The sequence below is a fragment of the Lemur catta genome, chromosome 10 (genome assembly GCF_020740605.2).
Source record: "Lemur catta isolate mLemCat1 chromosome 10, mLemCat1.pri, whole genome shotgun sequence".
Lineage (NCBI taxonomy): Eukaryota > Metazoa > Chordata > Mammalia > Primates > Lemuridae > Lemur > Lemur catta.
Window position 1 is genome coordinate 18,957,402 of NC_059137.1, and position 25,205 is coordinate 18,982,606.

General features: G+C 46.2%; 1 protein-coding gene and 1 long non-coding RNA gene across 2 annotated transcripts in view; one reads left to right on the plus strand and one right to left on the minus strand.

The window, feature by feature from the left end:
• PAPPA (pappalysin 1) overlaps nt 1-24,852 on the minus strand; it is a 236,897-nt gene extending 212,045 nt beyond the window's left edge. Inside the window, exon 1 of the mRNA XM_045563088.1 lies at nt 24,438-24,852. Coding sequence (XP_045419044.1) covers nt 24,438-24,852 — 415 coding nt within the window. The remainder of the gene's footprint in view (nt 1-24,437) is intronic.
• On the plus strand, nt 13,545-20,095 carry LOC123646288. Its single transcript, XR_006737858.1, has 3 exons — nt 13,545-13,653; nt 19,878-19,939; nt 20,064-20,095. It is a non-coding gene; the product is annotated as an uncharacterized LOC123646288 (long non-coding RNA).
• Nucleotides 24,853-25,205: the final 353 nt, after the last annotated feature.

Genomic DNA, 25,205 nt, shown 5'->3' on the forward strand with positions numbered 1-25,205 from the left:
TTACAAGCCCCTTTCCTCACTCACTCATCAAACCCTGGAGACAATGATACCACTGCTCAGAAAACCGTCAACGATGGGGATGGGTGTGTCCTGCTGTCCACATTCTTTAGGGCAGGCCCCAAGACCTACTCTTCGCCATCCATGGAATCAGTCAGAATCAGGGCTGGAGGTTTCCTTACTGGCCATGTAATTATCCCTTTTAACACCTAACCTCATGCCTGAGTCATACTGCTCATGTTTCCAGAATCGGAGAACTCCCTCCTGCCTGAAGACGGCCTTTGCACCTCTCAGCAGGTCTCACTGTTCTGCTCGACTAAGCCAAAATCGCCTCCCTTTCCTTTACACCCGGCGATCCAAGATCTGGCCTCCAGGAACCCTCAGAATTATTGTGCCCTTTACCATAGGACAGCCGTGGAGATGTGTGAGGCTTTTGACTGTGTTCTCCCTGGGCTCTTCCATTCCCCGAATTATCATCCTCAAGTCCTGCCCGGTTGATGCATTTATCCATTCACTGATTCACTCCACACGTATTCATGGGGTGGCCACTGTGTCAGGCCCTGGCTAGACATTTGGGGTATGGAGCATAACCAGACAGAGGCTGCACCCTCGGGCTAGAGATCTGCTGTTCTCTAACGCAAGTGCGGGTTCTTCTGTGGGTGCAATATAGATACAATAGGAGCTGACACTACGCAATTAGGAAGCCCTATTATTACCATACCCACCTCCTTACAGTATCCCCAGAATTGCCACTCTGACTTGTTCCATTCAGAGCCACGTGAACCTACTGAGAAATAAACACAGCACCGTTTATGATGTGCCATGTACAAGGCCAAGAACCTTACATGTAGTATCTCATTAAATTATTACAACTACTCTATGAGATAAGGTCTCTTGGTCCCATTGTACAGGTGAGGAAACTGAGACTCAGAGAGTTGCTGTGACTTGGCAAGGGTCATTTGATTTGTAATAACTTGAGTAGGATTAAATCTAGCTCTCTGACTCTAAAGCTAGGGCTTAACCAATGAACTGTTTTCTACTGAAAATATAAGCAAAAATTCTTTTAAAATAAGTTGAATATTTATTTCATCATACAGTCAATTTTTTAATCTCCTTCACATTGATTATATACTCTATCAGTTATAATAACACAGAAGTATCTTAAGTTTCTTTGAAATTTTAAAGTGTATAAAAGATCTTAATTATTTCATTTTTCCTCCCAACACTCTCTAGGGTGGAAAATAGAAACGATGATTCTGTTTGTACAAAAGGGGAAAGTGAGGCTCCAAGGGGGCCAGTGGCTCGGGCAATGTCACACAACTTGTGAGAGGGCAGAGCCAGGACCTGAGCCCTAAGTCTCCACCCAGCACACGGGCTGCTCTGTTTATACCTGCTGCCTCAAGGCATATTCCTGTGCAGTAATCCCACAACCTCTACCCACGCTGCTAACCAGCTTTGTACAGTGACTTTATATTAATCTAAGGGAAGAGAATTTGAAGTTGAAGAGCAGTGTATGAGCATTCCAGACCAAACAGAATCAACACCTTCCATCTGTCTCCATAAGAAGCTACTTTAGGAAGAAAAGGAAGTTTCTGTTTCTGGGGTTCCTACCCTGGTCCAAGTAAGATCACTGCTGTGTAAAAGCCATGAACGTAGGCAAGGGAGGTTCCAAAGGTCAAGGAATATTCCTGGTATCCTTAGGGCCAACACATTGATTAGCAAGAAGGAAACGCCAATTAATGTTGATGAAATGCTTATATGTATGCATGCCTTAAAGAAAAAATAAAGGAGTACATGTGAGGGTGTTTGCATGAACAAACGCACAATGGAAAGTCTGGTGGTTAAGAACACAGTTTGGGAGCAAACACAGCTGTGTTAAGTCCTGGCTCTTTCATGACCTCAGGGTAGCTCTGGTTGGGAGGATGTAATAAGACACTGTTCACGGGACGCTTAGCAAAGTACGTGGTGTACGATAAGCACCCGGGAAATGGGCCTTGTTACGCATGTATTTGAGGACAAGAAAGACCAAAGGCACGTGGGAAGTACCACAGACAGGAGACAGAATTGAAGGACAGGGAGGAGAGAGATGTGGCTAATAAGCCCAGAAGCATATTTTACATGTCCTTGCAAAGACATGCAAACATGTCAAGTTAATGCCACCAACAAAAATATCGGAGATCTTCCCTCTCAGTACTCCAGAAATCAAGATTGTGAAAATCATTTTTACTGTTGGAGAAGTAAAGAAAGCTTCCCTCACGTGGTAACTTTCCCCTAGTGTTACTATAATCAGATTTTGGCTCCTCTTAACATCTCCATTTTTATCCCTGTGTGTAAATGTGTGTGTGTGTGTGTGTGTGTGTGTACATATGCATGTTTGTACTTAAAGTTTGAAAGTATATATCTCATGTTCCCTAGAATAATGGTGGCACTTAGTAGGTGCTCAACAGATTCTTACCGAAGGAAAGATCTATATGTGTCTATATGTGGTTATGTGGCTACTACGGCATTCTATCCACAAGTTCACAGGCTCATAAAAGAGAGGGGCATTTATTTTTCCAAACTGAGGGCTGAGCTGTGATTTCAAATCTCAGCTTGGCTACCACATAACATGAGATTTGAACAAGTCATCACCTTTCAGCTTTTCCTTATTACTTGGTAAAATGAACATGCTATTATCCACCATAAAGAATTAGTAACATCATCTACGGAAAAGCCTATAGGTGATGCTCAATACATCATCACCATTATTGGAAAATTCTTCTAAGTGGTCCATGTTCCACCAGTTGCATTCCTTCCTGATACAACCTATAAAGCATCACCAGATTCACCTTCCTAAAATCCTATTGTTCACTATTCCTCCAACAGACAAACAGCCCTTTCTCTGACTCCCTCAGGGTACAGACCAACTTCAACTTTGCATTTCAGACACTGGTCTCAACCAGTCTCTGAAGGTGCAGACACACTCTAGTTAGGTATTCTCAATTTGGCCCACACTGTTTTCTCCAGGGGGAAATGCCTCCCTACTGCTCCATCCTCTCTTTTTCCTGATCTTCAAGACCAGTGCCAGTATTACGTCTTCCGACAGACCTTTAGTGCTCATGAGTGTGCACCGTCAGTGCATGAACACTGATGAGCACCTCTCCTCCGCCATCCTCAGACAGATGGAGTCAGTCTTTGACCCAGGCATCTTTCTGCACCAACTGCAGGACACTCGGGTCTTGACAGTGCACACAGGTGGTTGTGGGGGGCCTGGCATCTCTCTTCTCCTGAGTCTTTATCAAATCCTAACACTGTTGTTGGTTGGTTGTTTGGTTGCAGGTCTGGTTTTTCCTTCATGGCGATTCTCCCCGCTGACCTCCTTTCTGAGCCCACCCTCCCATGACTGTCTCCCCTACTATGCTGTCAGCTTCATGCCGGTAAAGAGCACATGTCTGTCCCCACGCTGCACACACAGCCTTCCCTAAAGTGCCCAGGACATAAGTCCTCAACAAACAGCTACTGAACAGATAGATGAATGAATGAAAGACTTCTGTTCCCAGGGCTTCTGAGGAAACCAGATTTGAGAAGATTTTGAAGTTTCAAACAATCTTCACAGTACTGGAGCAAGAACCCTGACTTGGAGGCAGGAGTGGGTTCCCTTGTAGGACTGCATAAGCCCCTTCTACTTCCTGGACCTCAATTTTTCCCTCTGTACAATGGGAGGTTGGCAACAGTGTTTGTTAGGTTTGGTTGTGTAAAACAGCAAAAGAAGTAACAGGAAGTCAGAGAAATATAGCTGTGTGCTGGCACAATTAAGCTGTGTGACCTTAGGCAAGTCACACCCTCTCTCTGGTGTCCATTTTCTTAACTGTGAAAGAAAACAATGGTAAAATAAATTCTAGGGATTATCTTAAAAATTCCTGGAAAAATTTCCACACTAGGGGTAAAAGGCATGAACGTATGCCCTAATTTGCCACAAACATACTATTAGTATTAATATTGGGCAAATCCTTTTTCATGCATTTTCATATCATGACTTTCATGGGCCATAGGCTCTTTTGCCTTCAGGGGCACTTTCCTCCCTAAATAAATGAACTAAATATATAAATGTAATATATATATGTATGTATGTGTATATACACACACACATATATATTAATATAATTATACTTTATAATTGCATTGTTACAAAGACAAATGTAATTGAGAAGCTGGGTTCATTACTATACATGTATTATTATTATATTAATTTCTTCAGATTTTAAAAGAAATCAAACCATTTTCTTATGGAGTTCAGGCCTTGTGCCAAGTGTGCCTAATGGATGCGCGGTTGGCCCTGTTCCCATCTCCGGACCTTGGTTCCTCAGCTGCCAAACAGCAATGGGAGGGGGACCGAGCACCTGTAGCCAATCTAGGAGCCGAGAGGAAAGAGGAAGATTCCCACATGGGCAAGTCAAACGATGTGAATTTCAGACCTCAGCAGGCCCATAACAGCAAGTGATGTAAAAACACACCCCAGACAGTGTGGGCTGAGCTCTGAAGACAAAGTTCCTCTCTCGGGTGAGCCTGCCATCACGTCTCTTCTTGGCCCACACAGCCCAGGGTGAGCCTTTCAGGGAGAGAGATGGCAAAGGGAGATAAGAGAGGGACGAGGCCAGACAGGCAGCTCTCCTCTGTGCAGGACTGGTGCCACCTGGAACGGCTCTATAGGGCAGGGAGAGCAATGATAGCTGATGCCTACTGAGTGATTACTGTGTGCCCAGCATTGTGCTAAACTGTTTGCATAGATTAGATCGGGAAACCTTCATAATGATCCAGGCAGGCAGATATCATTATCTGGATTTTACAGATGAGAAAACGGAGACTCAGAGAGCCCAAAGAACTCACCCAATCCTGAGTAACTTGTTGGCAGGTGACAAAGGTGGGGTTCAACCCCAGACAATCTGACCTCAGGTCACGTTCTTAACTTCTAAATTATGCTGCCCAGCCAGGGGGATGTTTTAAATTATATATAAATAAAGCATTAAAAAAAACAAGTTCTATAATAGAATTGCATGTGAACAGAGCTCTGTGGAAGGAATGCTTGATTCTGATAAGAAGGCTCAGGGATGTTTTCCTAGACGAGTCTCAAAAAAGCTGAGCCTCACACGAGGTGCAGGACTTGGGTGGGGAGACCTTGGGCAAGGGCTTCCTAGCAGAAGGTGAAGCATGAGCAATGGCAAGAGCTATGAGGTCCCTTGAAGGTGACTCTGGAGATGAGGAAGACACCTGCTTTGGATGGGTTTGAGGGTGCACACAGCAACATAGGGAAATGAAGTAGCAACGGCTATCTGAGGCTAGACTGCAAGGGCTGTTGATGCCATGCCAAGACATCTGAAGTTTCTTCCAAGAGGGAATCTTTGGTGGGTTTTGAGGAAGGAAGTCCTTGGGGGTGGGGATCATTACCTGGGGATTATATGATGTTCTTCTTGACAGAGTCACAGAGTCAGGAGAGCCAGGACTGATGTCTCAGGACTCCCTGCCCAGTGCTCACTTGGAGGCATTCAGCCATAAGAGTTATGAATGAAGGGGGTGGAATGTGACCAAAATTTTGGAGAGGGCTGATAGACTGTTAATTTTCTATCGTTTGGACATCTGCTAGAAAATCATGAATTATATCTCAACTCAAAGGAGCTCCTTAAGGCTCTAGAGGGATAAATAGTATTTAGATGCTCACTGGGACTTCAGAATTTAAATGGTGTTCCACTAGGGGTAGGATAATTAGCTCAGCCTTGATCCTGGTCTCTAGTTGACCTTAATCAGATATCATCTACCTTCTATTTCTTGGTTTTCCCATCTAGTCAACTGAAGGAGGATGGGGAGTTGATCTCTAAGTTCCTTTCCAGCCCTGAGAGTCTATCACATAAAGTCCTTGGAGGGCAGGGATTGTATCTCCTTTGACTTCATACCCTCGGTGCTTAGCTGGGGACCTGACATATGGTAGATCTGATAAAATATGGTGGAATTCATGAAACAAACTGAGTTTTTAACCCAAGACTCCTGTGGAATCTTTAAGGGATTTTAAATCAAAAGTTTGAAAGTGGTGACCATTTTTTAAACAAACAAACATAAAAACAAGCAGATCTTTAACCTAGATAGGTTAGTATTTTTTCTCTGGCTGTAAAAGATGCTGAAGCACTGAAGGACTATCAAATAGGAAAGACTGATGGGGAGGCAGCCAAGGACACCTCTAGGACAAGGGGGACACCAAATGTGAAAAAAACGTGGAAGTGGGAATACATGTTCTAGAAACATGAGGTAATTCTGTTTAACCAAAAAAATCCATGCAAGGCAGTAGTTCTCAACCAGTGAAGCTTTTGTCCCTAGGGGACCTTTGGCAATGTCTACAGATATTTCTGATCATCACAACTGGGGAGGGGAGGTTTGCTACTGCAGCTGGTGGGGAGAGGCCAGGGATGCTGTGAAACATCCTACAATGCACAGGACAAATGCATGACAAGGAATTATCCATTCCGAAATGCCCATAGTACTGTGGTTGAGAAACCCTGATGTATGGAAGCAGGAAAAGTTATGGTGGGAAACAGAGTTTCGGGAGGAAGTTAAATGTGAGGCTACAGAGTTCAGACCTGACCCAGAGAGGTTCGTGGTGGAGCTGTTAGAATGTACACTCTGCAGACTGATTCTACCACTCACTTGCTGTGGAACCTTGGGAAACCCACTTAATATTCCCTATCTCTTATCGGGAAAACTGGGATCATAATAGTACCTACTTCAGAGGGTCGTTGTGGGGACTAAAGAGTTACCACATGCAAAATATTTAGAACAGTGCCTGGCACACATTATGCATTAAATATATTAGCTATTCTCATTTCTACGTGTAGAGGATAGGGCACTACAGTAGACTCAAGTTCAAGAGAGTGGAAAAAATGGCCTCTCAGCCACTGATAATCCTAGAAAAATGGTCTAGAGCTGCATGATTATCATGTGACTATTATATCCACCCGATTAATAATCCTTCAATCAGCTTCTGCTTCAGATGACACTGCAGGCAGATGTGTCTGGGTCTGTCAGGCTGTTAGCAAGCAAGTCCCCACATGGGCTCTGTCTTCCAGATATCCACGAGGCCCAGGCCAGCATCTGACAGCCTCTCCAGTCTAGGCTTCTCATGGGTTTAACGAATAAGTGGAAGGAGACAGAGGAAACCAGACAGGAGCACAGACGGCAAGATGGAAAGGCAGGAAGCCTTCCGTGAGAGCTGCAGCCAGCAATACACACTGTCCACAGAAATTCCAAGTACAGAATCAGGGGCATGTTTTAGAGGCTTGTTTGAGCTACCGATACTGTTCTCTTGGAGCCCTTGTTTGTAAACAGATATTTCTGCTGACACTGGGCTTTGTAAGGGCGGACGGGGGGTGAGGGAGTGGGAATGGGGGTTGGAGAAAAAGGCAGGTTGTGTTGGAGAGCCTTAGACCATGTGTTTGTTGTTGAGAATACAAAGACCTCACTGTATTAAATGAAAATGCTTGTTTTACAAGGCGAGTGGGAATATGATAGGTACATGTCGAAAAGGCTTCAGAAACTGAAACAACCCCACGCCACCAGGGCTTACTGCTACATCATACATCCAGGGGCACACACGGATTGTGAAGGCTCAGCATCACTGCACAAGGACGTGGGGAGGCTGTGGGAAAAGAGAGTCCTAGGAGCTAAGTGGATGGCACTTCTCTTCTTTGCTCCCACCTATGAAGCCTGCCCTTTCCCAAAAAGCAGGGCTCCATTTCATATTCTCTATTGGTTTTCCGCCACCTGCTAATCTAAGGGTAGACACTGTTATTGATCTAAAATATTAGCATTGATAAAGGAGTCTAGACCCAGACTTGGAGCACTACAGAGAATACTTGTGTTAATATAACTATTCAGGCAGAGCACTTTAAGTTTTTCAAAATAGTTTTCAACTTCTAAAGTGAGTGGTTTTCAAACTCTATTCTGTGGAAGCACGGGGTTCAGTGGAGGTGTCTCAGGGGATTTTTTTTAAAGAACTCACAGTGGCATATAAACAAGAATTTGAGTCTCCTAACTCTTGCTCAAGTCCTAGGTCAAAGCCCAGTAAAGGGAAGATTACAGGGACAGGAGGGTGGGTGGATGGATGGAAGAAAAGAAGGGTGGATGGATTCTGGAATGAATGAGGGATAGATTGATGGAAGGGTGGAAAGGAGGAAGGGAAGATGGAAGGAAGGAAGGGAAGGGAAGGGAAGGGAAGGGAAAGGAAGGAAGGAAGGAAGGAAGGAAGGAAGGAAGGAAGGAAGGAAGGAAGGAAGGAAGGAAGGAAGGAAAGGTTGTTGATAGACAGGTGATGGATGGAAGGGCAGATTGATGGAAGGGTGCATGGATAGCTGGGTTCATGGATTCATGGAAAAGTCCATAGTGAATAATGGTGGGCAGGACCAGTTCAGGCCACATTCGACGTGAATTTGCCTATTTAAAAATCCCAGAGAAACTCAGAGACCAGAGTTTGAATAAACAAAGTTGAAGATTATATTTCTAAGGAATAAACTGATTCCTCCTCAGAGGGAAAAAGAAAAGGTCCAAATTCTATTGACTGCAACAAGGGTCCACATGAAGGACAGTGGAATTCCTCAGTCTGATATGACAACTCAACATCAACATTCTCATTTTCACAGCTCTTCCACAGTGTTCAGATTTTAAAGCTGGGAACAGGCTTCAGGAATTGACCTGGTATGCCCCCTGTTTTTTGGCATTTAAGTCAGCCATTTGGGGGCCACAGATCCCTTTAAGAAACTAATGAATACTTTGGACTCCAGAAAAATAGGCACAACCTCGAATTTTCTCAGAAAATGTCCGAGGGTTTCCAAATCTCTTCAAGTTCTCCTGAACCCAAGTATAAGAATTCCTCTCTCCTCTGTTAAAATATGAGTGCTAGTCAGGTATTTTACTTGGTCCTAGTATTAGGAAGGAAGTATATGATGATGCTACTAACTCCAATACTAAGTCATAAGCAAAATACAACATCAGCAATCAATTCACACTGTGATAATGCTATAATTGAGATGCCACTCTTGGCCTCATGCAATCCATTCTTCACACGGTGTTGAGAGGGATCTTTGGAAAACATACACTAGATGCTGTAACTGTGTTGTGTGAAGCTCTCTGATAACTTCCTAGCGCACGAGGCAAAAATCCAGATTCCGTGGTTGGGGCTGCCCCAGCCCCAGGTACACATGTCTCCCAGCGGCTCGCACGCCTGCTCCTTCCCTGTGCTGGGCTGGCCCTGCCTTATGGTCTCTTCGCTAGCTTCTCCATCTCTGTCTCTCTTTCTCTCCAACCCTCATCTCCTGTCTTTTAACATGGCTTGTCTTTCTTATCTGTCATTTAAGCCTCAGCCTGACTACTCAGTCATTCTATATAGCACTCCCCACAATTAAATGAAATTCCTTACAATCTAGTTTATTGTCTTCCTCGCCTCAAGAGAATATAAAGTCCACGAGGGCAGGAACCCGTCCTGTCCTGCTCACCACCGCATCTGACAGTGCCAGGCACATGCCATGCATTTGTTGACGTATGGAGACACACAGAGGTTTCCTTTGGAAGCCTCAGTGCTGTCACTACCTCACTGCGGAGCCCTGAACAAATCTCTTCCCCTCTTTGGACTTCAGACTTTCCTGGTTTAAAAGGATAGTTTGGGTCCTATCCACCTAGAGAATTCAATGATCTAAAATCCTTGGTGCAAGAGAGCTGGGTTCAAATCCCAGGATGATACAGCAGGAGAGACAGAGTGGTCAGGAAACCTGGGCCCCCGCTCTTTTCTGTCCCCAACCTGGGGCGGAACTTGGGATGATTTCTTTGCCTTTCCTGCATATCAGATTCTCCATCTGTGAATTGAGGAGGAGACTGGACTGGATATACTGTAAATTTACATCATTTATCCATCTAGACATCCGCCCACAAATATTTGTTGAACCCTTTATTGTGCCGGGCCCTGGGAAGGTGTCCCTGAGCATGGCAGATGTGATTCCCACATCCTCCTCCTCTTATATTCTCTGGCTGCCAAAGTGCAGGTGGGAGTTGCAGGAGGAGGATGGGAACATTCTATTTGTGTGTGTGCTGCTGTTGTCACAGAGGATGGGCACTTTCTATCTGTGGGTGTGTTGTTATTTTGTTGTTGTTGTTGTTTTGTCACAGAGGATGGGCATATTCTACACAATTACATCTAGCTTTTTAGCAGTTCTCTCCAGGGATGAGGTTGGAGAGGCTGAAGGAAAACCAAGGGAAAGGACTTAAAGCTAGCAGAGGTAGTATACTGGCTTGTTGAAAGACAGGGAGGCAGAGTGATGTGAAAATGTGGTAAGAATATATATTAATATTCCAACAATATAATCACAATTATAACGGTAAGAGATTGGTCAGCTTAGAGGGACCAGGGCTGTATTCAGCAGCCAATGCTGTTGGCAACGTGTTTGCCTTCACTATTTGGTCTCTCCAAGGTCCGTGCTATTAACTGTCAGAGCACTTTTTCTTCACAGCACTCACTTCCAATCGCCTTGTCTTCTTCCTTTGGAGCCATTTGCAATCTGTTCATTCATTTAACAAAGTTTATTCAGCACCTACGGACATGGCTAGTACTGTGTTGAATGGCAGGAATAAGGCAGAGATGGAGACTGCAACAGTCTCTGCTCCTAAGGAGCTTAGAGGCAAGTGGGAAGGGACAGACTAGTACCACGGCAACCACATTAGAGTGTGACAAATGCGATGAGGGCATATGTAAGGAGTCATAGGAACTTGATTCAGGTGATGATGGATTGAATCGTCCAATCACTTCCTAGTGCCATATTCCTAAAAGCCACCCTGGGTCAATGTCCACAGCTGAGCTGTGAATCAAGAGTGTTGATTGTTCTCATTGGATGTATGGCTATATGTTTAAAATGACAGACATGACTACACCCACACACAAGGCAGGGCACACACTCTGCATACATACACATGCCGCCCACTTCGTGAACAAGTGCCCAACCCTTCCAAGTATAAAGGAGACCTCTAGAACCTTTGAAGCCTCAGAGCACTTTCCGGCCCCCGTGATAAACATGGGTGTTCCACAACACAGTGTTTCTGCCTCTGCGCTTCCCCGGGACTCTGTTAATTGCTTAGTTATAGCAGTTCCCATGATGTCATGTATCTGTTTACCAGTCTGCTTCCGCCTCTAGCACTGGGAGCTCCTCAAGGGATGGAAATGCACCTTGTTCTTCTTAATTCCACATCTTAGTCCTAGCTCAATGTATATATGTAAAGGTTGCTCAGTAACTATATATTACATAGATGTACAGATGGATGGAGTGAAGGAAGGGAGGAAGATTTATCTCTCCTAACAAACTTTCATTTCCTATTGAACCTTACAGAATGCCTACTACAGAGGTTTGGCTCATAAGAAGTTCTTAAAGTTACTGAATAGCTGAACAATGTTCCCTAACAAGCTCACTAACATGACCCCAAGGTTATAACTACCATCCCACACTGTAAAGCAAAACAAAGTGATCTAGCAGAAAGGGCACTGATTTGGAAGTCAATAGACCTGAATTCTATTATAGTTTCAATTTTACTGTCAATTTTCAACGTAACTTAACCAGTTAACTTCCCTGGACCTCAGTTTCTCCATCTGTAAACTGAGCAGATTTGATAGAGCATATTCTAATGTCATTCCACCCTTAGGCTTTGGAAAAGGGAAAAATCAAGATATTGTATTTGTTTATAACAGATCTAATCAGTCCATTGGAGGCTGTTCTATAAAGGAGTCACCCTGAGAGCTTAACACTGGTTCTACCAAGGCTTAACTGGCTGCGATGACAGCCACATCACAAACCAGCCTTGTCACTTCAGAGTCACTGTTCTGCCCATGACTCCAGTGCTCACTCAGGAGGATCACCTCCATACTTCCCAGACTTGGCTTGGAATACAGCAGGGCCCTCCTCAGAGGATGGCAATGTGTCTCCATGGACCATATTTGGGGGAACAGCCCCCAGGCTCTGATTCCCAAAGGAGGAATCCAAAATGTTTTCAGCAAACAGAATATCTTTGAAATGAGTGTACAATCAGCCCTCCTTATCTATAGGTTCTGCATCTGCGGATTCACCTGACTGCAGATTGAAAATATACGGGGAAAAAATAAAAATACAACAATAAAAAATACAAATAAAAAACAACACAGTATAACAACTATTGACATAGCATTTGTACTGTATTGGGTACTATAAACAATCTAGAGATGATTTAAAATATACAGGAGGATTGTGTAAATTATATGCAAATACTGTGGCATTTTATAGCAAGGACTTGAGCCTCCCCAGGTTATGGCATGGAGGGGTTCTGAAACCAACCCCTCTCAAATACTGAGGGATGGCTGTGTATCCCCCAATAGACCACTTAAAGGTGGGAAATGCTCTGGTGGATGTAAATGGTCTTTCTGTTCAAAAGTCATCTGCAAATAAAACATACTTTGCATATCAAAGAGATTTATAAGTCAATTTCTTTGAAATCTTATAATGCCCATTCAGATTTTTCCTTCATTTCTCCTGCCCTTCCTCTATCCCTCCCCTCCCTTCCTTCCCTTTTCATTCTACAAACATTCTTTAAATGTTTGCATTAGCCACTGGGGGGCACTACCATGCATTCATCCTTCATTCGTTCATATTTTCACCCTCTCATGGGACATTTACTGAAAAACTACTGTGTTCCAAGCAATGTGTCCGGCCTCGTGTACGGAGAGAGATAAAACTAAACTGGGCTGGATTAGAATTCCAGTTCCACCATCCACTAGCTACGAGTACTTCAGCAAGTCACGTTAACTTTCTAACTCAATTTCAGAGGGTTCAAAGGGTAGCACTCCGCACAGTGCCAGCACATAGTAAGTGCTCATTATAAGCTAGCTGCTTTTATTACTGTCATTACTGCTGAGAATGTGTCTTCTCTCCCAAGGGCATATAAACAGCAGATAGAGGATTCCAGATCCTGAGGTCACCACAAGGTCTCACAAGATCAAGGGAAGCAGACGGAAAGCCCCCCTATCAGGAAGAAGGGAAATGGATGAAAACCCAAGCAACAGATATGACTGCCAGGACACTTGAGGCCCAGGAAGACTCTGATAAGGGGGAGGAGGGGGAAATGTGAGTGCAAGGCAAAGTTTAGGATTATGTGCTGCAATGCACGGGCAAAACAAATGCTTTGCAAACAGGCTATGGGCTGAGAAGGAACGACCAAGGCCAAAATGTGGCTTGGATTAGAAAGGCCACAATGCGAGCTGAGGAGGCCCTTAAGTACACTACTCCCCTCCCTCTCTCCACTTTGAAAGGACAGATTTCTTTTCCCTTCTGACTTCTTTGCTCAAGAGGAAGTGGAATTAACCACTGTGTAATGTTTCTGACGGTGACGCACATGCTAGGTCATGTGCTTTGGTTACGTAATGCAACACGCTTGAGGTTCCTGGGCTCTTTCTACCAGAATCATTAGATATTCAGCTGGTTCTCTTATCCAGTCATCCATTCATTAAACAGAAATACATACAGCCTCTGTACATGCCAGGCATTGTGCCAGTCACTGGAGAAGTTGAGATGGATAAGATCCTAAACATGCACACAACTAAATATGATAAAGAATTCCAGGTGCTTTGAGGTAAGTGTGCAGAAGGTGTGGGGGTCAGACAGATAAAGGAGGTGGGGAACATGTTATACTTGGGGAAGAGTCAGGGGAAGAGGAACTTTGAGCAGAATCCTGTAGAGGTGTAAGTGTTCTGCAACATGGTGCAAGTGAATATAGGGGACAAGCCAAGTAAAGGAAATGATGTTTACCAAGTAAAAAGCCTGATGTATTTGGGAGAACTTCAAATAATTCAGATTCTACTGGAGAACCTTTAGCTAGGGGTTACAGAGTCAGATTTGCATTTTAGAGAGATCTCACTGTCAGATGTTGAAGGATAGGTTGAAGGGGGTGCAGGGGTTGAGGTTCAGAGAAGTGGGCATTATAATATCAGGGAAACACCATGGCAAGAAGGGAAGAGGACCTAAGCTAAGGAGAGGAGAGAAAAAGTTGGTTATAAATATTTTAAGGAAGCAGGATATACAGGGATTGATGGTGGATGATGTGTCTAGAGTGGGTGACACGAATCAAGATGAGGATGAAAGGAATTTTGGAGGAAAGAGGATTTGTTGAGTTTGTAGTTGCCATTTCTAGTGGACAGCTGGATCTGTGAGTGTGGATCCCAGTATAGTCTGGAGACAAATAATAGTCATCAGTAGAGAGATGGTAATTAATCTACAGCAAAGGATATAAAGTCAGGAGACATGTGGAACTAGCCCTGGTCTAAGACCTAGAAGACAGAGAGCCTTGTCCAGCTTGGTAACTGACTTAGACAAGCCACTTTTCTCACCAACCCTCAGTTGCCTCATCTATGAAATGAATGGCTTAGATAAGTCCTTCCAACTTTTATACACCTTGGTTCTTTGGACTTACGTGAATTTTACTTCACTGAACTGAATACAGCATTCATTCATTCATTGCTCATGGTTTCTATCTGTGTGTTGTGCATCCCTTACAGCAAGGATGTCTTGTCCCTGATAGGCCTGCTATCTTAGCCTTTTCTATTCTCTCATCAGCCTTTATAGCTGAAAAATCTTCAATTGCATTGGGAGAAATAGTCCCCTCTATATAAATACATTTGTTCTTACTCTGCCCAGCGCCTTTCATTTTATAGAGCAATAGGAATTAAGGAAAGATGGATATGGGGCAGACATAGGAATGACTTCTAGACTGCAAGGGTGACAGGCACAGGTTAGACCACCAGCTCCGTAAAGGCAAAAGGCTAGAACCGGGCTCTGTATTTAGTCACATGCTGACTCTACTCACAGACTGAGATAGCCCAAGCTGTGAGTGCCAGATTTTCTGTCTCTGTCCCCTCCACATGGGCTGGAACCTGAGACATTACCAGGTCCTCTCAAATTGAAAGAGAGTTACCTCTTCTACTCTTCCAGGTTCTAGGGACCCTGGATTTGTGGCAATAATACTGGAAAACAAATATATTTTCTTTCTCTTGTTTGGAGAAAAATCCAAAGTTAATGTGGTGGGTATGAAGAGTAGAAGGAAAGAGAGGAGGGTGGGGCATGAGAAGTAGCAGAAAGCCCTTCAGGGATGACAGCGCTGGGGAATCCCTGAAGGAAAATTGGATGAAAAATAGCTACAGACTCTAGAGTTGTAGGATTTTAATCCATTACATTATCTGATTAAAACTATAAGCAAAACTAAATGGCCAATGGTCTACTATGAGTTCCAGGAATTTGTCCAGAAATGGTCTTTATATAGTAAGAAATTATAAAATTTGAGTCCTTTAACATTAGACCAATAAATGATCATGGGGAAAGTCACCTAGTGAGTTTTCTGGATATTTATGGCAGCTATAATTAGCTATAGTGTTAGTGAGATGTCTTCCAGCTATCAGGAAGAACCAATATTCCCCAAATAATGTCTTCAGTCAGTCTTTGAAATTCTACCAGTGGTTCTTTGCTTTGTGACCCAAAGGTTTTGGGTCATCATGAAAGTGTATATACCAATAGAAGAGTAGCATTCTAAGTTGTAAATCAGTCAGCAACACCTTAGCAAGAAGAAGTACCATGTCTTTTTTCTTCCCAGTATTGCTGGGGGGGAGAGAAAGCAGAAAGGGTGTGGGCACTTGGCCCCTGAGGGTGACAAGCACAGGCACCACCTAGTGGAGGAAAATATACCAAAAAAACGAAGAAAACTGGAACTATGGCCAACTTCATAATTTTGTCTGAGCACAGTCCTGATTAGGGTTACAGAATCCTAGGAGGTCTCTACTAGAAGGGTTTCTAGGGCTACACTGATAAACTCTACACTACCCCACTGTTCAGATGAGGAAAATTGGTCCCGAGAGGCAAAATGACTTGTCCAAAAGCACACAGCAAGCTAATGACTGCACTGGTCTAGAGCTGACATCTCCTAGTTCACAGTGCACCACTCTTCCTTCTAAAATACACCCAGCCTTCTCTAGACAGCCTAAGGAGCTGATCTTGGGTCTCTCCTCCAATGTCACCTCTCATGACAGCCTCCACTCACCATCCTACTCAAATCTTACTCCTTCTGCATCCCTACTCCAACACAGCATTCCGTAGACTCCCTTCTCAACTTTATTTTTCTTTATAAGTATTCATCTGATATTACGTGAGATACACACACACACACACACACACACACACATACACACACATACTTATTCATTTTTAGTCTGTCTCCACCTCCTATCTCCAACCCCCTGCTCAGAATATAAACTCCCTGAGGGCAGAGCTATTTTTCTATTTTTTTCACTGCTCTGCACTCATAGCCTAAAACTGTCCCTGGGACACAGCAGAAACTCAAAAAATATTTGTTGAATGCTTTGGCAGGGAATGGACAAATTTTACTTTGTCTTTTGTTTTTATCTGAATTGCTTAGGTTTTTTACAATGAGCATGCACTGGTTTTGTAAAATGAAACAATAAAGAGTTTACTTGGTTTGCCTTTCATTTTAGTTTATTTATTTGACTGTTAAGATGCTAGTCATAAATCTTTCCTGAGTTGTAAGGAAGGGAAAGGCAACTCCTGGCTTTGCCAGAGGAGATAAAGTACATCTAACTGCTAGAGTTACCGAGAGTATTAGAAATAACGTGGCAAGGTCCAAACACACGTAATACAGATATGAATTAACATTTGCTGGGTTACCCCATAGTCTAGATTCCATTACTAAGCATTTTCCACATGGAGGCCCAGTTAATCTTCAAAACAACCCTATGAAGTAAGAGCCAGTATTATCTGCACTTTACAGATGGGAAAAGTGAAACTTGGAGATATTAAGTAACTTGCCCAAGGTCATGCAACTAGCAGGTGCGACAGTTAGGAATTCAAACCAAGGCAGTCCGACTCCTGAGTCCTACAGCCAACCACTGCAAAATACTTCCTTAGTAAACACATGCTCCTGCAGGTCATCTCCTCATGGCTCTATAAGTCTCCAGAATTGCTTTCTGGGCAATTGGGGATGGAGAGAAATAAGGAGCCAGAAAAATGAGAATAGGAATATGAGTAAATGTATGTGAGTGTGTGTGTGTGTGTGTGTGTGTGTATTGTCACAATGCTTCCTGAATTGTCACAATGATTAGCAAGTAGATCCCATGGAATTCTTATGCACAGGACTAAAGATGCTAAACATTTCACAATATGTGGGGCAGTCCCATACAGCAAAGATTTTTTTCATTCAGAAGCTTCTTATTCCCCAGCAAGTCTCCACTTGCCCCTTTTACGTGCCCCTCCTAAGATTCCCCTCTTTACTTCTATTCCTCTGGAGTTCTCTAGGGGTAATCATCTTCACCTGAGTTTGCAAGTATACAGACAGGAGGGGAGAGAGGGCTCCTCAAGTCTGAAGCCTGGACTGTGTCTTGACTTTCAATTAATCTTTGTGTGACCTTGGGAGAGTCCCTAATCCTCTCCAAGCTGTTACCTCTGTATTTGCAAATTTATCAGCTCACAGAACACACACAGATCTGAGACTTCACCTCCTCCTGTGACTCTCAAACACTCTTAATATTTTTAACTTATTAGGGAAATCTTCAACCACACACAAAAGCACAAACAAAAATGTACTGAAGCCCAAAGTTTTCATTACCTGGTTTCAACAATTGTTGCCAATTTGCCAATCCTCTTTCACCTACCACCACTCCCTGGAACACCCAGTTTTTTTTTTCTGGAGCTTTTTAAACAAACAAACAAGGCAAACATAACATAATTTTACCCATAAACACTTCAGTATGCATTTCTAAGAGATTAGGATCTTAAAAAAATAATGACAATACTATTATCACACCTACCAAAATGAACAATAATTCCTAATGTCAGTCCATATCCATTCAAACTCTTTGTAATGGAGGAACATATCCCTTCAAATGCAATGTTGTAGAATCACACAATTTAAGCAGAATAAGGTGAAGGGAAGGTGGGGGGAGGCAAAGCCCTGCCCTTCCGCCTCTCCCCAGAGGCCCCCGTGGTTAGGTCAGAGACCACAGGTCATACAGTGCAGGGGAAGCCAAAGGCGAACTCTGACCCCCTGATTCCCAGTCTCAGGTCTTTGAACAAGCCACAGGGCAAAAACTCACAAGTCAGTTCTCAGTTGCTGGCGTCAGAACCACAGCCGAGCATTTCCAGTCATTGCACCAGGGCAGGACGCAGAGTGCTTAGTGTAGTAAGAAGGAAGGGAAAGGAGTTAGACTTCCAGGAAGGAACAGCTGGTGAGGGGAGAAATAGGTGCCTGCTGGATTCCTGAGCACTTTGCCATCAGTAGATGAGGTACCAGCTGCCCATAGAGGGAGTCCTCCTACCTACGGTACCTGGGGAGCTTCTCTGTTTCTCATCTGAGACACCTGCAGCCAGTTCTGATTTCAGAGTGATCTCAGAAAGAGAGGGTTTTGAAATAATAGGAAAACACATCTTCCAGCTGGATTAGCCCAGAGTAAAGTGGTGAATGCCTCAGAGCTGGGCTTCCCTGTTTCATAGCCCTTATTCCTGCTCAGAGAGGCTCCCTTCCCAAACACTCTAAGAGAGTCATTTGAAATCAGGGGCAAAGAGCTCAATGTGTGACCCCTGCCTGCCTTTACAGGAGTGTTCACATTATAAACGAGGCACCAGAAGGAGAAAGCATGGCTTAGCACATAGCAATGGCTCTGCAAAAGTGGAATGTCAGGGACTATGGAACCCAGAGGTTTGGAGCGAGCAGGGGAATTCGGACTGGAAGAGAGGTCCTTCAGAGTTGGAACAGCTGAATTTCTCTAAAGGCTCGGCCACCAACCAGCTCAGTAAGCAAGGAATGTCACTTCCCCCTTGGGCCTCAGTTTCCCCACCTCCAGAACAGGGGGACATTAGACTGGATCAGTGATTCTTCCCACTGGTGGCCTTTGGCCTTACCTGAGAAGGCTTTGAAAAATACTGGTTTCCAGGCCAACCTCAAACCCATGACATCAGAATCCCTGGGATGCGTGTAGCCTAGGCAGTAGGACATTTTAAACGCTGGTGATTCCAAGTGCAGAGAGGAAAGGGACCTACTGGACTAAATGACCTTCCAGGCCCCTTTGGGAGGTGGCAGTCTGTGACTATAGTTTAATTCTGTGTAACCCTGGTCCTCAGTTGCCTTGTTGCACAGTGAGCTGCTTGGCCCAGATGAAGGCCAAGTCGATGCCCAGGCCGGCCACACACAACACACACTCCTGCACCCCACACCTCTGAGTCTCAAGTTTCCCTTCCTCTGTGCAGGGAGAATGGGAAGTGTTCTCCAGGGTTCTGCAGCCTCTGTCACCCCTTGTCCACTGCATGGCAGCTCAGGGGAAAGCGAGTGTCTGAAGAGTGCCCGAGGAAGGAGAAAGAGGCACGTGGCAGTAGATCTGTGACCTACGGTGTGGCTTCTGTTCCTAGGGGTGCATGCTCTCCTTTGACACTAACTGGTTTTCCTATATACAGGTCCCAGGGGTTCTAAACCTAACTTTGGCTCTTACTATGAAGGGGTCATCCCAGCAGATCACGGAAGCGGAGATCAAAGTGAAAGGAAGGAATTTGAAAGAGTCTAATTGTTCCCCAAGATACACTGTCTACTCTAGACAGACTCCCCAGCAATTTAAGATGGGAAACCCTAAAAATGCACAAACAGACCCCACTTTCTGAAGGCCAACTTAGCAAACAGGAAGAGGAGGATGCGGCTACTCACTAGGTCCAGCTACCCTGACTGAATCCCTATGAGTTGGCACTGTGTTAGGTACTTTCTGCATGTTTATTTCATTGAAACATCTTGATAGCATTACGCCCATTTTACAGATGAGGAAGCCAAGGAATGGAAAGATGAAGGGACTTGACTCAAATCACACAGCACATAACTGGTAAGAGAAATTCCAAGCCTAGTCTGTCTGATAATTTGATGTGAAAGGAAAAACAGATCTGCCAGGTCAAATCCATGGCTCCAGGTGAGATTAATAACCATTTCCCATTCTCTTTAATCTGCAGGTATATGGTTGGGACGTAGAGAAGCAGAAAGGAATGAAAACGTTCTGCAGAAGGATTAAGGAAGAGAATATGAATCATTTCTTCTCTCTCCAAAAAGACTGCTGATGCAGGAAACAGGCACTTGGGACTTGAGTTCACATCTGGGCTCTGCCCACCTGAGAACTGTGGGACTTTGGACCAAGTCATCTCAACTCTCGGAGACTCAGATTCCCCTTTTGCAAAGTAGGGGCAGTGATGCCCACCACCCAGGGTATTTGAGAGGACAAAATGCACAGGCACAAGGCAAGTGTCAAGCATAGTGTCCAGCACCTCAGAGGCACCCAGGGAGAGTCAGTTTCCTTCCTGCCTTTAAGTGTCCCCAATCCAGAAAATCAAGACTGAGATCTTTGGAAAATAGTGTCTAATAATAAGAGTGAAGTTTGTTGAGCACTTACTATATACCAAGTCTGGGTCTAAGCACTTTCCATGTACGAGCTGAGTTGGCATTCACACCACCCTATGAGAAGTACTTGTGCCATTATCACTTTGTACATGAGGAAGCTAAAGCCCAGAGGAGTCAACTAGCGTGCCCAAAGTCACACAGCTTGTTAGCAGCAGAGGTGGATTCACACTTAGGTCACCTGGCTACGCAAACTGGGTTCTAACCACTGCAACATTCTAGATCCCAGGTAGGGCTATGAATATTAGGGGAGAGCCGTGTTCATATATCGCCTCCTTATAAACTTAGCCTTGGCGGCTACAGCGATTCCGAAGTGGCGAAAATGTGGGTACTCTTTTTTGAGAGTTGAATGGGCAATAGGAAGTGGGGGCTGCAGAAAGCAGGGAAAAGAAACACTCTTGAGAGTAACCAAAAAACTCAATCTAGTCTAACATTAGAACAAAAGAAAAAGGGCTGGTAAGCTGGGGTGCTGGATGGGATTCAGGTAACCCCCGTTCTCCTTCTGAGCAGGAATTCCCAATGACTACAGGAAGGGGTGGGAGGAGGGCAGGACTTGTGGGGTCCACATTTCACTTATCTAACAGGTCGGGAGAAACTTTAACAAGATTAACTGCTGCTCAGGGCCTCTGCTCCATGGAGCAAATTGAGTCCATTGTTTTCTTTTTCTTTCTTTCCAACTGGAGGGGTGTGTGTGTGGCGGGGGGGATGAGAGGCAGGGGTCTGGATCCTGCCTGGTGTGGTACAAAAGCAAAGAGATGTGTCAGAAACCAGCCCCGGCCCCTGACTTGAAAGGGCATCCAACTTGCCATGCGTGACAGCTGAGGGCTGTGCCTGGGTGGCGGGTCTGTGTGGGGTGAGAGGTGGCGGTGTTTACGAGACACCTTCTCTCAGTGGTGTAGGGGGCAAGGCCTGGAAGTCGAGATGCCAGGGCTTAAAACCTAGTTCCTGCCCCCGAGGAGCTGTGTCATCCAGCACACACCCCTCCCCTCTCTGTGTCTCCTTCCCCCCGTTTGGCCAAAAGGAGAACTGGTTTGGGAAACCTCTGAGAACCCTGCTTGCAGGAGCCTCAAGGGATCCTCCCATCGTAAAAGACCACCCATCGTTGGTGGGCTCCCCGAGAATCCTGCACACGGGCACCTTCTAACTTTGGCTTTGTTTTTGCCTGCATATGCCTTTCCCGTTTTATTTATTAATATATATATTTTTTTCTCCTCCCTTTCAGAAAAATACAAGGCGTGTTTTCTGAGCTTCGGAAGCAAACTGCTCCTTCGCTGCTTCCCCCTGTCTCTCGGAGAGCGCCTGTCTGAACTGGTGTCAGTGAAGTTTGAACCGGGGCAGAAATAGCATCCCCGGGCGGATAGCCCGCCTACCAGGAGCGGCAAGGCCTGCCTCTGCCAGACGACAGACCCGGTTAACAGCACCGTAAAATTAGACCTTTACGAAACCCAATTGAATCCTGCAGCAAAGAGTGATGTAAGGCAGCCTGGCCTGACAGCGAGGCAGCAGCCCTCTGCCTGAAATAGCAGCGCGGTCCCTGCTGAGCGATGACTGCTCTCTCTAGATAGGTGACCAGGGATTCCTAGGAAAGTGGCGACGCCCAGCCAGAGAAAGCCAGCGGAGGTCACACAGCAAACTCGGCACCTGAGGTCGCAGCGGGACGACGAGTTTTGGCACCGAGCCCCCCGCTGCCCACCTCGGATCCTTCCTCTCCCAGCCCAAACTTACATGCAGCAGGGAGCTGAAAAAGTACTTCTGCAAAGAACCTCTGTTTGTTTGCTTTTTAATTCAAGGAGAAGCAGGTTCTTTTTAGTCCAACGGTCTGTACCGTGTGGAGGATCCGCAGAATGAGTCTTTGCTGGCTCGGAGCCAGGTGTTTACACACCGCCGAATCTGGCTCGGACTCAACTAGGGGAGGGAAAAAAATCCACCAGAATCCTCAGGGGGAAAGCTCCTGGCTTTCTGGTGCTACACGACAGCAGTGCCTTTTCTTTCTTTCTTTTTCTTTTTCTTTTTTTTTTTCGTTTTGAGAGGAATGTTATTTCCACACATAAAATGGACCAGGCATTTTATACAAGCAATAATAACCTAACGTCCCCCATCCAATTAAAGTATTTTACTGCAACAATCTTTGTGCGAGAGAGCGAATGAGTGCTCAAGAGAATGCGTGTGAAGAGAGGCTCCTTGACTGGATTATAGACACTTATAAAGCAGTCTCCTGTGGAATCCCAGGTGTTTTATACATATATATAGATATTTTTTTAAATGCATTCACTACCTTTGCATTGATGATACCTGTATAACACTGGGCTCGCCTCTCTGGCAGGGAAGCCTTCCAAATCACTAGTAAGACAGGTAAAGACCAGGAAAAACCAGACCCACACATTTTTTTTTTTATCACCTCCTAGCAGCAGGCTCTATGTTTTTCCTATGTTCGGGAAAAGAAGTAAACACGGCACAGCCCCGAATTATCACCACCGTCGTTATGATTATGAATAACACCTCCTCTGCTCCACATTAGACCCTCCTCTGGCTGACTAGGGCTTGGGAGTTAAAAGTGAATGAGCTCGGTTTCCCTCTCCTTCCCGGAGGAGAAAAAAAAAAAAAAAAAGGAAAAATAGCATGCGATGACGTCAGTTGTGGGTTGGTGGGGGGGAGTCGTTCTATTGCTCTCCTTTGGTAGCTGGAAAGTGGAGGATTCGGGGGGCATGTTCTTGGTATAGCAGAAGAGTCTGGGTCTCCCGAGGGGGACTTCGTGTAAATAGGACAGTCAGCGCATCATTTGCGAAAGCCTAAGCCAAAGAAAGATAGAACGCAGCAGAACTTCCCGAAAAGCTCAGAGCTTTCCCTTCTAAGAAAGTGTGTGTTTAAGGGGGTGGGATCGCAAGCCGCCTCCACACGTTTCCTGGCTGCAGCGAAGGGGGAACCCCTACTCTCACTTTAAGACGTCCCAGGTCACGCATGGTAAGATTGTTTGTGCAGGAAGGGAATCTCCCAGACAGAGGAGGCAAAACTTTCCTTCTCTCCTCCAGCGCCGCCCCCCCCCCGCCCCGCTCCCCAGTTTTATTAAAGGCATTTCCACAGATTCATTTGGAGGGGGAAAAATGGATGTTGGAGCATTTCTAAGGTTTGCAACCCTCGCAAAGTGTCCGGTTTCACTATGGGCTTCGCGAAGGGGAGAGAGGGAGGGTGAGGAGGGAGAACTCAAATTCATTACGGGCTCATAAAAGTCCCAAATGAGAAAAGCGCCCCGTTTCGCGGCCGAGTCTGGGCAAAGCTGGCGGGGTGTGCGTTGGGAAGGTCTCGCCCCAGCCCCGAGTGACCGGCAATAGGCTGAGGACATGGGATGGCAGTGTGTGTGGCTGGGGGCCGGGGGCCGGGGTGAATCCCAGAGGCAAGCTTCAAGCAGAGAGCAACTTTGGGGCACTTCGAGGACTTCTAAGTCCTGGCGATCACAACAACCTTGTCCTTGCCTGCTTTCAGTGCAACCGGGCCTAATGAAGGGGGGGCTACCCCCCTTAAAACGCCAAAGAAATCAAAGGTCCTCTAGCCTCCTTTCGCATGCATCCCAATTGGGTCATCCTCCCCTCCATCCCAAACGGAGACAGAGTACCTCTGACCATCCCGAGCACGGGGCGCGTGCACTAAGCTCCCCGGGGACCAGCCCTCACTGACGGAGAGTCTCCGGGCCGCCAAGAGTGCTCCTCACGCTCCTCCCGGGGGCCAGGCAGCGAAGCCTTCTGAGTGCGCCCATTCTACCGATGGGGCAAAGTGAGGCTCGCAGCTCGCCTGGGTGTCTCCGCGCTGCTCCCGGGGCGGCTCCCGTACGGACACACCCGCAAGCCCCCCACTCGCCATCCACCCACCCGCGCCCAGGCACCCGCGCGCCCCTGGGGCCGCGGGGACGGTGCAGCGCCCGCCGGGGCGCCCTCGCCTACCTGTGATCACCGCCGGAGACCTCTGGCCCCCCTCCGCTTGCAGCCACACTTGCAGCGTGAACGCGTCCCGGGGCAGCTCGAGGTCGGCCCGGAGGCGCAGCTGCTCGCCTCGCCCGCTGAAATAGAGCGCCCGGCTCGGCGGGCTCGGCTCCTCGGCGGCGCCCCTCGCCTCCCGCTGCTGCCGCCGCCGGGGGACGCGCACGGCTTCCCAGGCACCGCCCGGCGGCGGCGGCGGCGGCGGCGAGGCGCGGCGGCCGCGGGCCGCCCGGGTGGCGCAGGTGGCCGGGCCGGCGGCGGGGCGCGGGGGGCGGCCGGCCCGCGGGTCTCTCCGGGCCCGGCGGGGGCGCTCGGCCAGCCCGCAGCCCAGCGCGGCGCTCAGCAGCCCCAGGCGCAGCACCCAACTCCAGAGCCGCATGTCCGACGGTCCCCCCCGCCCCCCCTTCGCCCCTGCACCGCCGCCCGGAGCTGCCAGCTTTGGGAGCCTCGGCGCCTCGACTTTCTTCGCTTCTTCACCCTTCTTGGGCGAGCCCCCCCTTCCACTTGCTTTTTTCTTTTCTTTCTCGCTTTCCTCCTCAAGGTGTGTGCTCCACTCCCCCCACCTTTGAAAAATACAGTCCAACTCCTCCTGGTTGGCAATTAATTTCTCTCCCCTCTCCTTTATCTGCCTTATTTTCCCCCTCTAACAGCTGGTTGCCTTCCTCCTTGTTTTATTTCATTTTATTTTATATGATTTCTCGCTCTTAAAAAAAAAAAGCTCCTCTAAGACAC